The sequence below is a fragment of the Poecilia reticulata genome, chromosome 8 (genome assembly GCF_904066995.2).
Source record: "Poecilia reticulata chromosome 8, P_reticulata-male-v2, whole genome shotgun sequence".
NCBI classification, from domain to species: domain Eukaryota; kingdom Metazoa; phylum Chordata; class Actinopteri; order Cyprinodontiformes; family Poeciliidae; genus Poecilia; species Poecilia reticulata.
In genome coordinates, this window is record NC_088837.1 from 2648758 (window position 1) to 2667786 (window position 19029).

The window sequence follows — 19029 nt, forward strand, 5'->3', positions numbered from 1 at the left end:
CTAACTTTCTTTCCCTTATTTTCTTTTTTCCTTCTCTTTCTCTTTCTTTATCCATCTCTCTCTGTATCTCCCTCTCTCTGTCGCCTTCTGCTGTCAGGTTGCTGATCCAGGCCGGCATTGACATCAACAGGCAGACGAAAGCCGGCACTGCCCTTCACGAAGCAGCCCTGTGTGGCAAGACGGAGGTGGTGAGACTCTTGCTGGAGGTAAGCAGAACTGCAACACAATCCTTGAAAGAACTAGAAAACTGGGACTGTCCTGTCACACTGGAATAAAAAAAAAAGATTTTACTGAAGAAAGGTTTCACTTTTATCATTTTTACACAACATTGCTCTTGAAAAGTCAGTTTGACATTTTGCAGGTTCGGATTTGTATGGAGAAAAAAATGATTGGATTCCCAGACTATTAGGACAAAAACAAAAGAATTCTTCAGACAACCTGAGCACTTTTTAGATGGGTTTTAAAAAAAGTTGTATATAATTGTTTATCTTAATCTTTATGAAGATTTTAGGCTCAGTTTTATTAGGTTGTTTGACCGACTGAGATGCCATTTTAAGGATTTTCTGTGGAAAAACAGTCAAAAAAATCTCCAAACAGCTAAATACTGTAGTAAAGCTGATCTAATGTCCTAGTAAACAACAGAAAACATCGCTAGATCACTGTTCATACTGTTGGTTATACTGGATTTTATTTAGAGGTCTCAGGGTAAAGGGAGATGTAGAATATTCATTTGTATTTATTTGTACAAAAGCAAAATCCACTTGAAAACGACATATACGTTTGGTGAGCAAATAAAAGTGGAATAAAATGCATAATATTTTGCAGTTTTGATCCCATAAATGAGGAAAAGTTTGCAAGTTTTCCCTGGAAATATCTGACATTCTCTTAAAGGGGCAGTATCATTTAAAATCAACTTTTTTTTTTGCTTTAAGTCAGTTATGATGCTACCTGAAGTGTTGCCTTGATTCTTTCATGTATATGTGAGAAATCCTTTAATCTCCCGTGCAGCAACCATTAAGTTTTGTAAAACACCTGAGTGGACGTAGCCCTCCACTAGTCGGCAGCACTTAGCAAACAGCTGGTGGAACTCAGCTGTGCTCATTATACGAGCTACTAGAAAGAGCAGGAGGTTCTTAAAGAGACAGAGGCCTTTCTTTAAAGTCGTATTTGACATACACAGCATTTTTATAACCACTGCGGTGACATAATTACTTGATTGTACTATAAAATGACACTCTGTGCTTGGAAAACACATAACACTGCCCCTTTAATGCTGCTGCCTTTTTATGAACGCATGTTTAATAAAAATCCCTGCAGCTTCATGTGATACCAGTGAGTCACAGCTATGAGAGAGATTGTGCTAACGCCAAACGGCCTTCTTGTGACGATGACGGTTTAGCCCTGAAGGTTTAAGGAAAACAAGCGGCTGTATGTTGGGACGTCTGCAACTCCTCCGGCGTGAGAACGCAGCACATTCAGGAACCTGACTCTGAGAGGCTGTGAGAAGTTACCCTGCAGCGCCTCAGCACCCAATTCATCTTTGTTCGTTTAGTTCGTGCTTGATGCCGCAGACCCCAAATAAAACATCGCTCCTCAGCCTGCAGCTGAACAATCAGATGCGGTTTGTAATTAAGAAGAGAAGCCAGAGGGGAACGCGGTTCTGTTGTGCTGATGTCACCGAGGTGCATGCAGACAGCTACAGTTATGAGTTTAAAGCACAGGAGACGTTACACTTTTATTTTTGTTAACACAGCTATAGTGCAGTGCGAAAGAAAATATGCTCTGAGTTTATTATTGTGCATTTTGTCATATAACAGCTGCAAGCATCAATGTGTTTTATCAGGATTTGATCTCATAAACACACATAAAGGCAACATTTTCAAGCCACGTTACTCTGATACTCCCAAATAAAAGACGGTAACACTTTATTTGAAATAGGTAGATAGACAGACAGACAGACAGGTAGCTCATTAGACAGATATATAGATAGGCAAACAATTTATTCTTCAGACAACCTGAGCAATTGTTAGGTGGTTTTTAAATAAAGATGTATATAATTGTTTATCTTAATCTTTACAAAGATTGTCTATCTATCTATCTATCTATCTATCTATCTATCTATCTATCTATCTATCTATCTATCTATCTATCTATCTATCTATCTATCTATCTATCTATCTATCTATCTATCTATCTATCTATCTATCTATCTATCTATCTATCTATCTATCTATCTATCTATCTATCTATCTATCTATCTATCTATCTATCTATCTATCTATCTATCTATCTATCTATCTATCTAGAGAGATAGCATATATCTAGCTAGCAAGATAGATACAAACAAAACAAACGTTTATTATATTTTCAATTTACTTGCTTATATGTATAATTTTGCATATGTTGTCAATATTATGTTTTATTATTTTACATTATTAGTACTATTTGACTTCCTAACAGTTTTTAGATATAATGTTTAGAAAAACCCATATAGTGCAAATTAGCTTATGCTATAAGCAGCATGATACCAGCGTGGGACTGCTGTTTTATTCAGTTTCTCTGTGTTATTATTCATCTGTTCCCATCAAATAAACCTAATGAATAAATAACTAAATGAATAAATATGTAAAAGCCCTCCTCCCGAAACCAATAAGGGACAAGGGCATACAGAGGATGGATGGATGGATGGATGGATGGATGGATGGATGGATGGATGGATGGATGGATGGATGGATGGATGGATGGATGGATGGATGGATGGATGGATGGATGGATGGATGGATGGATGGATGGATGGATGGATGGATGGATGGATGGATGGAAAACCTCTAACATGTCTTGCTCTGCCCTACAGAGTGGGATCAACGCAGCTGTTAGAAACACCTACAGCCAGACTGCACTTGACATCGTTTACCAGTTCACAGCAACGCAAGCCAGCAGGGAGATAAAACAGCTGCTGAGGGGTGAGACGGAGGGATAAATCAGTCTTCCATAACTGCTACAAGAACTACAAAAACCAACATCTATTTCTCAAATGATAATGTAATTTGTTGTTTGTGACCTCCCAGATGCCTCGGCTGCCCTGCAGGTCCGGGCTCTGAAGGATTACTGCAACAACTACGACCTGACCAGCCTCAACATCAAAGCTGGAGACGTCATCACGGTAACACACGCCACATCCAACCCTACAGCATGCAGCACCAACACACTAGCTGTGTTTCCATGACAGGCGGGCGCAAAATATTGTTGATGTTCCGCTAATGTCAAGAAAACACAATTGTGACGTTTAAATTGAATAAGAAATGCAATTGAAAACACAGGTTAATAAGTTTGTTGATGCGATTAGTCCTTAAAATGCACACAGCTCCATCAGCTTCCTACTACTTCCTGTCGTCTTTTTGCGTTGTTTCTGCCAGTAGAAACATCCGGCTTTTGATCACGTGACTCACATGATGTGAAAAAAGTCTTTCCATGGCAGTTTTGCGCAGTGCAGAAATTTCAATACAGACAAAAAAAATACTAGTCACATCCTACTGCAAAAATTTTTTATCAACAAACTAAATGTTTTATAATGTTAAAATGTTTTTTAAAATTATTTCTATTGAGCAAGTTTAATTTTTTAATTCCAATTTCTTGGCCGATGTAAATGCAGCAACTTATTGCAGCTCACTGAGAATGTTAGAGCTGAAAGGAAGGAGCAGGACCTGAATATCTTCATAACTGGAATTTCAAAATAATCAGTTAACATTTATTGCTGTGCTTCTTGTAATAGAAAAATCTAAAATTTTCTGAGTTTTGAAAGTCAAAAATATTCGTCTTTTGAAAAGTCATGTTTTTTTGTTGTTGTTTTTTTCAGAAAATTTCTGAGATTAATCTCTGAATTTCAGAGTATTTTTGGTAAAAATGTAATCCTGTTTTTTCTATCTACAATCACCCTATTATGCCGTAGTGAAACCCTGATGTAAATAATTAATTTTGCTGAGAAATTTGCTTGATAGTGAAAAGGTTTGCTGTTTGGCCACTGTAATGAGAAATATAATCAGAAGGTGAGGCTTTTTAAAGACCCAAAATCTGTTGTAAAAATGGCCCCTTTTGTTGAGAATATCAATAAATACAAAAGCAGAGATGGCTTCAGCCTCTCCTGTTTACTACAAGCATATTTTACAGAAACATGTGCGCGCTTGTTGCCATCGTTCATAAATATTAATGAGAATTAATTCAGCCTTTGGGTACTTATTACAGTTGCAACGAAGCCAAGCTGCGCTTGTGTGTCTTTCCTCAGGGTCTGGAGGAACAATTAGGCTGCAGTGCTGAATGTCTCCAGGGATGGAGGCAGTTTAGCCTATTTAAAAAACAACTCTGTTACATATTTCTTCACATATTTTAACCTAAAAGCTGTTTGTTAACATTCACCCTTATCAGGTATTGGAGCAACATCCTGATGGACGCTGGAAAGGCTGTATCCATGACAACCGGACGGGAAACGATCGAGTGGGGTACTTCCCATCCACTCTGGTTGAGGTCATCAGCAAGCGCACAGGTGTGTGTGCGTGTGTGTGTGTGTTTGTGCGGATACCTTTGTGGGTGTTGGAGTGAAAGGTGTGTTAGACTTATTTTTAGATGTAAATGTGCTGACAGAATCAGAAGTCGGCCATATGACACATTTGGGCTGGAAATGGAGAACTACAGTGAGGAGAGTAGAATATCCCAGTGAAACATTTCCTGTCCTTTGTCTGAAAACATTTTCAGGTAGACTAGCTTTCAAGATTTTTCCTAAACTTTAGGCTATATTGTGCTTTCCTATTCTTACTTTTCACATTTGAATCATTCAGTTGTGGTCTATACAAAGTAGAATTGCGATGCGTTGGTCTGGATTCCTTGTTATTGCAGCTCCACAAGTCGCTCTTTTGCTCCTGTTCGACTCGTTTTGGTGTGGGCTCTTTAGATGTAAATGAGGTGCTTCATTATTCCTCCCGCCCCCTTCCAGGTCGCACTTCCACCCATTTGGCCATTTTTGTAGCTTGACTGCAGAAAAAAACTAATATCTAGCAGAACAGAAACTTTTTATTTCCAAATTGATCAGCAGTGAAAGACCTGTCAATCCAACCAAGCCAGAAAATGCTACAATAATATGACTGAACACGTCTTGTAAACAAAGCCTCAATGTTGTTAGCGGGTTAGCTAACGTTAGCGCCAAGAACATGAATGTATGTGGAGGATGTGCTCCCAAGACAAAAATGGATAGAAAAAAGCCTAACTGTTTATGTAATAATACTTTTCAAGAACGGTTATGTTCTCAAGGAGCTAACAGCTAGCACACAGCGCTAACATAAGCAGAAGGCACAATGCTACTCTGCTAGCGAAACATTGGCCAAGACATCATATCAACACACAACAAATTAACATCTTATATAAAGTTTGTTGTCGTTTTAATGTTATTTGCAGCTTCCTGTTGCGTTGTCTCCGTTGTTTCACAGACAGAAGGAGCTGACCCTCAGTCAGACAAAGGTTTTCAGCAAATCCTTCTTGATACTGGCAGAGGTTGCTGTGGCACTTGTCCTTGAACAAGGAGGACTTTACCCACTGATGTGGAAGCATTTACCAAAAATGATCTAAATTATCCAGGCACTTCTAAGAGGTTCTGATGCTGAGGGACAACGTAATGGACTCTGTGGGTTGATAAACCCAACAACTGAAAATTTTAACTTGTAACTTCAGCATCCTTGAATTTGGAAAGAACCAGAATTCTGGATTCACAATATTGATTAACTGGAAGTCGATGCAGCAGTTCTGCAGTGAACACTGTGATGTCATTGTAGAAAAAACACAATAAGGAACAGAGAAAACGCAATGGCTTGAAAAGTAAGATCTAAAGTCAATGTAAAGACATCCATCGGGAGAGACTAAATTCAACTTTTTTCCACTCTAAAAAAACGAATTTGGGACAATAATGGTTTTTCTAACTATACTGTACACTATATATTGTTGGCCTTCATGGTTAAATAAACTACCCTTTTATTGCAGCACCATTATCTCACTCTGAACCTCTTTTTCCATTGGGTTAGCCTTCTTCTTTAACACTATGCAAAGTAGAGGCATAATGTAGAGAGAGCGATCTGTTACCCTCCATTGGTCCAGATTCAGCTCAGCCCTCAGGGTCTCTGAAGGGTGTAGACCTGGGGATTGATGGCTGTGGACGAAGGTTGATCTTGTGTTTGATGAATCATGTCTAACCTGATGTGCATCATTGAGGTTTTATGTTTTTGGATTCTTTTAAAATCATTTGGATGAACTGAAATTAAAAGTTGGATTTTACTGAAATTGTAAGTGTTAACACATGGTACTAAGGTTAGGATGAGTTTATTTTAAGTCTTTTAGCTTATTTACCAGGGCAGCCAATAAGAATATAAAACTTGCGATCAAAATAATTGCTAGGATTTGGAATTGCTCTGGCCTTCGTCCTTGGATCTAAATGTATACACCAAAATGTTTGAAAATATTATAATAGTTTCTAATGTTATAACACATGTTCTAAAAACAAAAAAAAGGCATCACCTCCTCTGAAACAGTCCCCGGGTGGAACTGCAGAAGACGTGAACCTCAACCATCAACCAAACTCTGTCAAGTATAAAAACTATTTATACTATTTACAATAAGCACAAAAAGCAGCAGCAGACACCAGTCATCATTTCATTGGTTTAATGGGAAAACAGAATCCAGAAAGCATCACTGCTCCAAATACCTCTGAAATAAAGCGGATAAGTGGAAACAGAACATTTTGTATATCAACTTTTTAAAGAAACTTCTGGTGAAAGCTCCATATTTGACTCACATAAAAACATCCATCATCATGTGTGTGGAAGCTTAATTCCCATTATATCAAACTGTTATTTTGAATTTTTGTTAGGTTGCATATTAAACATCCATGCTGTGTAGCATCTTAGCACTGCCGTTCATCTTCTATGAATGAGCTCCTTCTTGGTAACTTCCGCCAAGCACATTCAGATCCATCTTGTCGTCTAGGTTGGACTTAGGTACGTCCACTGAGATGTTTTAAGCTTTTCTAGTTTTATCCGTGCGTTCTGCTATGTTTGTCTAAGTGTGTATATCTGTGGTTGTGACCTTTTCATTCACTGTTTGCTGTGACGTTCTCTCTCCTGGTAGCGTCCGTCTCTCCTGCTTCCTAATTTTCCACTGACTGCGATTCCGCACGAGACATTTTTAAATGTTTAAAAAAATGCATTTAAGGTTGGCAATTTTAGCTGAAATCCATTAACAACAGATGCGCTCAGCAAAAAGTTGTGGACAATTTTTTGTCTCTTGTTTTCAAAAGCTTTGAATTACCAAATAAAGTTTGTCTTTATGGATAAACGTAAGCATAATTTTATTTTGTCTTCTTGCCATAAGTGGTCATCTATTATTTATGTTAATATTCCAGCAAGCTTTAAGTTTCAAAACAAGGTTTTGCTTTTATTTTGAAGCTAAAACATTTGGAATTTTGTTTAGCTTCTGATGTTAGCAATTAGCACCCTTAGTGCATCATCATGCACTCCTCATTTTGTGGTGATGTCACTCACCCCCCCTCTCTGCACCTCTTCATACTGACATTGCCCCCATCGCTCATGTCTGTTCCTCCTCCTAATCTCCATCCCTGTGATTTTTTTCAGTGCTTAACTATATGTTCGCTACAGAAGTTTTGCTCCTCTACAAACTGAATGAACTGGAGTCATTCTGTTAACATTTCATTTTAAATGGCTTTATGCTTGTCGTTTTGTCCTCAGGCATTATTTTAAATAACTTAATGATACTGGACATAGCTAGCACTAAGTCATGAAAATAGCTAACATTAAGCCTGACATCAGTTTTTCTGCACATCTTTCTTTACATTTATTTTTCCATCAAATGACAATATGCATAATCATCCTGTTGCTTTCCCTGAAGTTACCCAGATGCATTTGAAGAAAATGCATTTGTCTGCTTTCAATAATTTCGCTGTTTTCTAAAATATGGGGGTAACCTTTACTGGCTCAATGAAGCAACAGTCTGTCCATACTAAAGACTCTGGCATCTGAAGTAAACATCTTTAAACCACATCACAGTCTTGTGGACAAAATTATGTTTCAACTGTCATGCAATTTTTAAGCAAACTTTTGAAATGCCGCAAAAAAGAACAAAAAAAAAGAAAATTCAAATTAGGTGTGTTTCCATCCACTGGTGTGAAGTAAATATAGTTTTCTCCTTTGTGTTGGATGTTTGGACTTTGCAATTCAAAAAAAAAATTGTGCCAGTAGTAACTGTTAACTTAACTCTTTTTCCCAAAATCACTATATAGATATAGAAGCGTAATTCTTTTTTTTTTTCGAAATTGTGGAAATTATTTTGAATGTTGCCGCTTCCAGTGCGATACAAGAAAATACTCCAAAAAGTTGATGGAAACACGGCTTATGTTAGTAGTCTTGTCCTACATTTGAGTGTATAAGGACGGACATTCGGTATCACAACATAAGTATTGTAGTTACACAAACATATAACCTGTATAAAGGGACACACCGTCACACATCCAAACTGTTAGGTTGAGGCCATTTTGGTTTTCTCCACACATTAAGAATGAATACATAGACACATTCTTTACAATTTCCAATTGTTTTAATGAAGGTGTTAATGAAACGCTATGCATAAAAAAGTTATTATGCTTATTATAAGTTCATAACATCTTTATAGAGATTTAAATCTATAGTGGTTTAAATATTGTGCTGTTATAGCAAATGTGCTACCATGTAAAGAGATAAGAGTAGACTCCTCATTTTGTGGTGATGTCACTCACCCCTCCCTCTCTGCACCTCTTCATACTGTACATTGCCCCCATCGCCCATGTCTGTTCCTTCTCCTAATCTCCATCCCTGTGATTTTTTTCTCCATCAGTTGCCTGCTTCACCTCCCTTCTTCTCTTGGTTTGATTTCTAACCTCAGTCTTTGTTTTTTAATTTCTATTATTCCCTCCTCTTTTTTTCTTACGTGTAATTCTCTGTTTTGTCGTTCGTCTGTGACGGTGGTTCACTGTTGGCTGGTTGTGTGTGTGTGTGCGTGTGTATGTGTGTGTGTGTGTGTGTTTCCGTGCTTCGTCACGGTGGGTGTTGTCTAGGTTTGGCCAGCACAGTCATTTGTACTCAACAATTTCAAAAGATACCGCTGGTTCCCCCGGCGACGGTTGCCCCTGCCAACGCGGTAGTCAACGGCAACGACACCACGTTCCATCAGATCCATATCCTGCCTCCACCGCCTCCTCCTCCACCACATTCCCATCAGCCACTGCTTCCACTTTTCACTTCCTTTGGGTATAACAGGTCGCCCGTGACAACCCCACAGGGAGACACACCCACTGCCCCAGGTATACACCCACTTTTCATTATTATTATTATTATTATTATTATTATTATTATTATTATTATTATTATTATTATTATTATTATTATTATTATTATTATTATTATGTGTTACTGATGAAGCTTTAATGGATGCTTTCCTCTTGTGTTTACTACAAACTTATCATGCTGAAACTGAAGTATCTTAATTGATCAATTCAAATTCCAATAAGTGTTTTAATATATTTTCTGAGAAGGCAGCCATTAAACTTTTCTGTTATAGATCATTATTTATCTAATTTTCTATGTTTGTCATGCTGTTTAACTTTTGTTCTTTACGGTTGTCATCCCCATTATTTAGAGCTTGGTCTACAAAAGACGAGCGGTTCTTAGTTTATGTATTCCATTATATCCCATTTGAAAGCATGCAATTAAAACGTAACATAGTTTAATTTTGATACTTTAGGTGTTAATGAGAATAAGGAGCTTTGTTGTTTTTATTAAACACTGATGTGAAGGTACATATCTTCTGGTAGTCTTGGTTTTTGTCCACCAAACAGCAGTTCCAGCGCTAAATCAGACCAGTTCTTTCTGCTGCCGTTGAACCTGATGAACATCTCTACCATCACTAAACGGTTTCTGTCTTTCCATTTTATAATCAAATGTACTCATTTTATTATACATCCAGAAACAAGTGTTGACCAATGAGATGAACATGTCTTGCTAAAGATTTGAATTACTTAATTAATTAATTAATTCTAATTATGTCAGGCACATAAAAAAAGAAGATATGGGTATTTGAATGTATGCACTCGGCAAACTAGGTTAGAGGCCTCAAAGTTTAAGAAACTGTAATAATAACTGAGCACATAGTTCCGCCCTGCTCCGCTCCTATCAATCACATATTCCAGATAATTTTCACTTCTCTCACCCTGTGGTTACAACAAATGACAGAATGGATCTGGAAGATGTTAAACAAATCAGGAGGAGTTCCACTGCTGACTCACATTATAGTCGAAAAACAAAAAGCATAAAATCTAAATTATAATAACATGTCGGGTTCATTTTTGGCTCAGACCTCTTATTAAAACTAGATGAAAATTAAAACTTGATTTAAAAAAAATGCATGCCACACTTTTCAGATTTGTATTAGTAATAACTTCACTTTTCTTCCCTTCACAATTAATAGGTACTTTCTCTTAAACTATTTAGTGAAATCACAATAAAATGCATTGAGATTCCCCTTTATAATGTAATAACGGCTGCGGATCACAATGATGAATCAGTCCATAGCTGGGTTAAAAGGTGATGGTAGCGCCATCTTTGGTCTAGCACTGGAACTGCTTTGGTGAAAATCCTGTACCCGCCACATCCTGGCTCATCTGTTTGGCGCCAAACATGTCAGGGTCAGAACTAATTTTTACAAAAATGAACTCTGTAAACATTTCCAGTGAAAAATTACATGATCACTTCAAAGAGTCAACAATTTGCCTTCTGCAATTCATGTTGCATTATCTTAACATAAATTTGAGTCTATCAGGAACCATTTATTCGGCTTGTTTATTATTATTTTTCACCACTTGGATTATTATTAGCTATCATTATTAGGATTAGAAACATGGAGGATGTTTTACCAGTTTCCCTGAGTTTGCTTGTGATTCATTTGAATGTCTGGATTTCCTTTATTTTTATTTACTTTTTTAATATTTTTTGCTCTTTTTCCCCTGCTTACCACCACTTCCACACACAACTTTATCCTGACCAGACGGTGTTTTCTGTTCTGTCCTCGTCTTGTGTTGTCGTCACGCTGGATCAGACTAACACTTCTACCCACCTTACCTCTGCACCATAATATGTGTGTGTGCGTGTGTGTATGTGTATACATGTGTGTGTATGTTGCAGTTATAGTGAGTCTGCCACAGTATCAAACCATTACCCTGTAATATCCATATTAGACGATACCAGTAAACTTGGCCATATAAAAGAGAAAAAAAAGACGCTTTCCATTAAAAAAGAGAATTTCTTTAGTTTTTTGCGTTTTATATGCTTTCGTGACTTATGAACAAAATATTCATCTTTGTAGACTCGCAAGTGCAAATTACCTCAATGAAAACCTGCTGCAGGGCTGCAAAAATTAACAGTTGTGAAGGTGTAAAGTTTCACATGTGGTGTAAAACATTGCTTTAAAAGTATCACCTATGATTTTCAGGTAAGGCATTGACATCTTATAACCGCCTCTGTTGCCTGGTTACCATTTTGTCACCTCCAAGAGAAAAAAAACTAATTTGAGAACAAATGGCTTTGTCTTATTTTAATTCAAAAGCGACGTTTGGATCGTGATTCAGGTGGAAGCGATGCTTTTCTGAGGTCACTTGGAGGAACGCAAAATGACCACAAGAAGGAGCTGTGTGATCACATGAAAGGAAATCAGACTTTATGATGTGTGTGTTTCCCTGGAGCGCTACTGGTTGCACATATAAACCATTATTAAGCCCTTAATGAAGTGGCCATAATGGTTTATAACACTCTCCAAATGCACTACAGCCCCATTCTTAAAAGCTCCGACATATATAATCACACACCAATGGATGCATTATATATGTATGTGTATGTACATTTTTTGGCATATATGTGTATATACACAGGTATTATATGTGTAAAGAATTGATGTATGCACAAGGAGTATATAAATGTTTTCATATATTTATATATATATGCTGTCTTTTTTTATGTGTGTGGGAGAGAGGAGGAGGGAGTGAGAATGTGTGAGGATGAAGATGTGCTGCAGAGGTAGATTTGAAACCTGCTGTATCTGCTATGTTCATTATGTCTGCACTAATTAGGGATCGAAAATCGTTGCTGTTCACTTCCTAAACATATTTTGGGAATTCAGAAAGATCAGACACGTTGGTCCGTTTCATGTTTTCAGACAACTTTGACAGATTACGGCACGCCGAAAGATGAAATTGTTTGTCTCACATTAGGGTATAAATGCATCAGTTGCTAAGTAAATGTCCTAACGAAGAGACTGGTGAGCTGCGACGGTTGGCCCTTAGTGGGGTGTTTTTTAAGGTATATTTTCCCACAAAGTGGGAACATACAGTGCCTTACAAAATGATAAGCTGGGGACTTCACAAACGTGTTATTTAAGAAGGAATGGTGAAAGGAAAGAGCTCAAAGAAAGTCAGATGAAGTTCTGTTTGACGTTTGCCAGAAACCGTATCAGGGATAGAGAACATGTGGCTTAGAAGATGCTCTGGTCAGATGGGATTAAAACAGATTTTTTTCAGCCTAAATATCATTTTTTAAAATTAAATTCTTGTTGGAATGTCCCAATCAAAGTCCAAAGTCAAATTAAGCTCCTTGATTGGCTGCTTTGCAAACTCCAGCATGTAGCACACAAAGTAGGATTGTTGTTAGACATTTCAGCTTCCCAAGCTGCATTTCCTTTTGAATATTTTAGATATACACGACCAAAAACAATTGTGAAAAGATGAATTTTCCGTAAATAATCCAATGTTATGTTTCACAGAAAAATCTGTGAATACTGAACTGGGAATAGGCAGGACTCAACTGTATATTAAAACTTTTGTAAGGAACTAAAAAAATAAATAAATAAATAGACTTTTACAGTAAATAACGGAGTTCTAAGAAAAATAATCCACTTATTTTGGCCCAACACAAGTTGCAGTCGCTAAGGAAAATGATTGATAGCCATAGCTATAACTGCACTGATGTTATGAGACCAGGTATTTTACTAGAACTCAATTGATGGGAGATCGGTGTCCAGTTTCTGATTATCACCTTTACCCTACGCTTAGCCAGTTCCTAATTGTCTTTACAAACCGTAATTATAAGTATTCATGATATTTTCTTCCTGATGTAAGCATTCATATGAGGAACGACTGTCTTTAGCATTCAGTACTGACGGTTAGCACAATTAGCACAGGAATGAATCTAAATCCATACCTTAACTGCGAGATTTCCAAACAACTTCCAACATTTCTAAATCCAGCATGCTCCATGACATAAGGAGATTCAAGGTTCCATACAATATTCCCATTTCCATACATTGTTGAAGCATTGCTACAATGTGGCCAACCTCTGTATTATCAGCTAAAGCTAATTCCGGACCATTCCGCTCCCCTGCCGATTAATCAAAACGGCCCAAGGTGGGTACAAATTAACGTCAAGTGGCTACTTTTGGTACTGTAAAAACATGGATTTATATCAACCAAAACTCCAAAAATAAGAAATGGTAAATCTAGCAAAATGACCAACCACCTTCTAAGGTTTAGCTCAATGTTGCAGCAACATGAAACAACAGCCGACATGCGACCATAGAAAACACAGCCAACAGTTAGCTAGCACTTCAGTGTCATATTTATTGAGTTTTTGACCAGTCCAGTCATAGCCACTAAAAACACAATCCTTCAGACTGTTGGTTCAGATACCAATGGCACATTTTTACTTTAATCTGTTTTAATAAATACTGGAAACACAAGTCAAGCTAACATTTGATAAATAGGTTGTTGCTAATAAAGCTGTTCATACCTAAACCTTGTGAGACTGTTCTCAAATTATGACAGACTGTTGGGGCCATGCTAAGATAAAAATAACATAATAAAGTTATAAATTTACGAGAATAAAGTTATAATATCATAAGAAAAAAAAGTTGAACAGGACTAGTTGAAATAATGCAACATTACAGTCATATTTCAGGAACAAAGTCATAATTATTCAAATTCAAATACTTTAGAAATACTTTATTAATCCTAAAGGGAAATTAAATGTTGCTGTAGCTCATTAATTCATATTCTTCAAAGAGTTATTGAAGTTAGTTACTGATATAAAGACATAATATTATGAGACGAAAGTTATAATATTACAGAAATCAAGTAGTACGAGAATAAAGTCAAAATAATACAAGAATAATGTCAATATTACAACAATAGCGTTGAAATAATACATAAATAAATTCATGTTTCAAGAATGAAGTCATAATACTATGAGAATAAAGTCATACAACTTAATTCTTGTAATACTATATAAATATCTAGTAATACTACTACATAGCATTACGAGATTAGTCGTACGAAAATAAAGTTGAAATAGTACAAGAATAAACTCATGTTTCAAGAAATAAGTACTAATATTATGAGAATAAAGTCATAATATTATGAGAATAAAATTTTAATATTATTTCTTCACATAATAATATGACTGTATTCTTGTAATTTTTTTTTATTACTATTATTATTTTCTCCATCAGGCTCAAATTACCCATCCGCCCCAATAAAACAAAATCCTGAATGTAAAAAATCTCAGTTGCTGCCGCTGTAAAGAGCACGTCTCTCTTTGGAAGTGAGCCGCTCCCTGTGCCACTTTAGGGGTCGGTTAGCGGTTAACGGTGGTGTTCTGTGTTGAAGGTTGTCGAGGCTCAGAGGCAAGTCCTCAAAGTTCTCCCACTCCATCCAGCGGGCCCCATGGAGGCTCCAACGAAGAGATCTGGGTTCTGCGCAAGCCCGTGGCAGGTAAATTGAGCCGCGTTGCGCTGAGCCCTCAACCTCTGACTCCTAAAAAGTCTGAACAGGGCCAAATAGTATCTGACGTCTGTTGGTGAAAAACCCTTCCTGCCCAACGGTCCCCACTGTTTGAGCCGAAAGAGGATGGTGCTTGAAGGCATTCAGATACTTTTTGACCTGCTCCTGACAGTTCCCCCCTCCCATGTCCTGCTTATCCCTCCATCTGAAGCCTAGCTGAGCTCAGTAGTCGTTTGTGTAGGCTGCAGGCATTTGCATCGGTCTACAGTCTGTGTAGAGAGCGAAAGACGAATAGAAGGAATAGTGTGCGTGTTTTTGATGAGCGTGGAAGCAAGAGGCATGTCTTTTTTCCCACTTTTGTGTTGGTCACTCAGTCATCTGTCTGTCCGTCCTGTCCATCCAACCACACGCTGCCCAGTGCATTTCAACGGAGAGTCACACCACGAACACATCAGCGCCGGATATCAGCTAAACCTTTGTCTGTGTGTGTGTGTGCGTGTGTGTGTGCGTGTCTGCTGTATGTGTTGGACGATACCTACGCGCAACGATTGGGCAATTGCATGGGTGCGCGATTGATTGCACATGTATGTTCCTGTGCGCGCGTGTGTGTGTGTGTATGTGTGTGTGCGTTTCAGGTGGAGATCGCAGCAGCGTGGGGAGTTCTGGGAGTGTGACCAGTGTAAGGTCTTCAGGCAGCGGTCAGAGCGCCACCAGCGCCGCGCACATCCTTCACGCGCAGGCCGAGGGCGTGAAGGTGCGACACACACACACACCATAACACACATCTGACGCCACAGTTACAGCTATAGTGTCTAACTTTTATAAAGTTTTTTTTTTTATATTTGCTAAAACGGTCATCATGTTTTAGCAACATTATAATATACCATGGATAAGTTGCTACGCTTTGCTGTTTCACCACAAAATAGTCTGCCATGAATGCTAAGGCTAGTTAGCATAGCTTTAGTAGTATCGTTAGATGACGGCAGATAAACAGTTTCCCTGGAACAGTAAGTTGTTTCTCCAACATTAAGTAGCTCATTGACAGTGCTAAGACCCGCCTCCTGGCTCTGATTGGTTGTTTTTGGTCGGGAGCGGTGCATTTATTCAGGGCACTAGTAGCTCAGGAAGGAGGTGGAATCTTTTCTCATATTTTCTGTCTCATATTAACTATCAATACATGGTGACAGTGTCAACAAATGTGGAAAAAAAAACAGATTTTCTGAAATGTTACATATTTAACCTTTAAAACTTTATAGTAGCAGTTTGATTATTTATATTAGCAAATTTGTAATTTGTCCCAAAAATGTGCACCAAATAATTGAACAGCATGAAAAAGCAATTGTGTTAAACTAGCAAATACCAGTTTTAGTAAAACTCTTTCCTGAGGATTTTAGGCTCTTATATTTCTGATTAGCTCAAGCAGCACTCCTAGCATAACTAGCTATCACCAACAGACTTTGTGTTTATTCTAGGGCTGGGGCTTTGACGCATTAATGTTGATGGCTATTTATTTAATAATTTAGCAGCAATAAGGGTTTTCTTAAATTTCATAGATATATTTTTGATTAAAATGCAATTAGCTGTGATTAATTAACTACAGACCTTGCAAATATCCCGATTAAAAATTTTTACTCTTGTCCCACCAAGTTTACTCTCTACAGAAGATAGAACATAGAGCCAACTTTGGGAAACTGAGAATTTTAAATGACAGGAAATTGAAAACTCAAAGAGGTTAAACAGCAGATTTGCTGTAAAACATTCAGAGCTCCTCTTATCTGCTCAAGTTGATCAATACAGCTACATTTAAATAAATCTTATATCTGCTGTGCTCCCTCTTAAACAGTAAACTTTGAGTATATTTTACTCAGGCGTGGTAATAACCACCTGGTTTGGTGAGACAGGGGTGTAACAGCAGCAGGTTGAATTTATAGCTCCCTGTACTTTCAAAAAATATAGGAATATGGCAAAAATACTTTTTAATTAGACTTAGACATATTTTCTGAAGGAAAAAAAAAACTTCTTTTAAGTCTGCTTTCCTCAATAACACCTTCACTGAAGAGTGTTTTTGTAACCATGACCTTAATGTTTTTCCAAACATTAAGATGACCTAATTTTTGGAAAAAGATTACCAAGTCGATGCTTCTGTAATTCACAAAGATGTAAAGCATCTGTGACACGGTGAAGAAGCAAAAAGGTTTCAGTGTTACATTGTTTAGACTTGGAGTACTGCTGTACACAGTAAGATCACAACATTCTCATAAAAATTGAATGTAACATAGTTACTTTAATGTGCTATAAAATGCCACTAAAATACCAAACTTTGTTTTAAATGGAAACTGACCAGATTGCTACGAGTCGTTGACTTGCAGCATTCACTCCTACTGGATGTAACAACAGTAGACAGGAGACATTGTGTTGTCGCTTTACAGCAATTCCACATAATAAACATGTATGTAGTGACAGTGGAGAGGAAGAACGCCCCTTTAACAGGAAGAAACCTCCAGCAGAACCAGAACCTGGCTCAGCACAAGCGGCCATCTGCCATGACCAACTGGAGGGTTGAGAAGACAAAAAGAAAAGAAACAGAAACTTTCAATGTGAATGGAAGTAAAATGTTAAAAGCATTAACTTGTGAGACAGCCTTCCTTAATACATGAGCTTTAATGAGTCTCTCTCTCCATGTGTGTTTGCAGCTTTTAGCCACTGTATTGTCCCAGTCTACAAAAGCCAAGGAGCATCTGATGGAGCAGTCCAAGTCGGTGGACCAACCTGCAGGTTAGAGGAAGCAAATATTGCTGAGATTTTTATACCAACTTGGGGAAAAAGGTGGAAACATAAGAATTAGGTTTAAAAAAAATTATTTTGGTTAGATAGCGAAAGCCTTAAAGCTTTGGCCTTTTACATAATGTCATCATATCACTTCTAAACACACACAGCTCTTGGCTTGTTCAGCAGACAGATGGCCAAGGCAGGGGATGTAGGAGGAAGTGTAGAACGGTATAATTGGTTCAGATTGTGTTTTATATCTTGGAAAGCAAGAATCTGATTGGTTGTTTGGTGAAGCAATCAGACAAGGCAGATATTTGAGCGTGAGGAGAAGGAGGGTAAAGGTCAGAGACCTATCCAGAGAAGTTATCTGTTGATGGACAGCGGCGTCCAAAGATTGGTTGATGGCTTGTCACCGGCCAATGATTTCTCTCCACCATCAGGCTCTGCCAGCTCCTCTAGGACGTCCAGCCAATCGGGCTGTCCGCTTCACGAAGCGCCGCCTTACGATGCCACGGCAACCAGGAAGGGGGAGGTTCCATGCGAAGGGAAGGTAGGACAGTCCTGATTCCCCACAGATTCAGTCTTCAGAAAAAAAAAAAAAGTCCTACTCAGTCAGTTGCCACCATGGGCTTCTAACTGCATCGTGATGAGGATGTAGCTCCACAGTCACCTCGAGCCCACTCGTTCACACACACACACACACACGCATGCATGCACGCATTAACACAACACACACCAAGATGTCCCAGCGGTTTCTCTCGCAGCTGGCTTCGTCCGTGCTGCGAGTTTTCGGATGCAGCCACGACACGGTGAGTGTGTGAGTGGGTCTCAGATGAATCTCTTCTCTATGATTCTAGCGTGTTTGTGTGACTTCATCATCCACTCCTTTCAGTTGCAGCTTCTCTTCTTTCATTGCAGCGTTTGTTTTCTTTTACCTTTGGAAAGAGTCTTAGAAGTCACTGCGCCACAGGCAAACAGAACTTTAACAGAGATAATGGTTATTGCTCGCTTGTGTGTGTGTGCGTGGATGTGTGTGTGAGTTATGGCAGGTGCCCAGGAATTGTGGGAGGACTCTCGGCACAAAAAGTGTGAAATCTGATCTTACACTGTTCAGAATTGGATGCCATTTTCTGACTTAGTGTTGATTTAGCTTCAGATCTAATTGCATATTATTATTTTAAGTTCTGAAACGACACAGCAGATTTTTGCTGGCGAATGTGTGCGTTACTCGCCTGCAGTATTTCTGTGTGCTGCTATGTAAGCCATGTTCTGATGACCATCTGTTAGCTACAGTGGAATCCTGACTCCTCGCTGGCCAGCCTCCCGATGCTCCCATCAGCAGGGAAACATGGCTG

General features: G+C 38.2%; 1 protein-coding gene across 8 annotated transcripts in view; it reads left to right on the forward strand.

Annotated features, from left to right (window-relative positions):
- The window catches only part of caskin1 (CASK interacting protein 1), a 109747-nt gene that overhangs the window by 75825 nt on the left and 14893 nt on the right, over positions 1-19029 (forward strand). For 5 of the 8 annotated variants that reach the window (XM_008415294.3, XM_008415296.3, XM_008415295.3 and 2 more), the window contains exons 7-15: positions 98-206; positions 2855-2963; positions 3069-3163; positions 4423-4540; positions 9143-9388; positions 14792-14896; positions 15541-15659; positions 17599-17680; positions 18115-18224. In XM_008415294.3, the coding sequence (XP_008413516.2) occupies positions 98-206; positions 2855-2963; positions 3069-3163; positions 4423-4540; positions 9143-9388; positions 14792-14896; positions 15541-15659; positions 17599-17680; positions 18115-18224 (1093 nt within the window). The remainder of the gene's footprint in view (positions 1-97; positions 207-2854; positions 2964-3068; positions 3164-4422; positions 4541-9142; positions 9389-14791; positions 14897-15540; positions 15660-17598; positions 17681-18114; positions 18225-19029) is intronic. The other 3 variants (XM_008415299.3, XM_008415301.3, XM_008415302.3) reach the window with 3 other exon arrangements.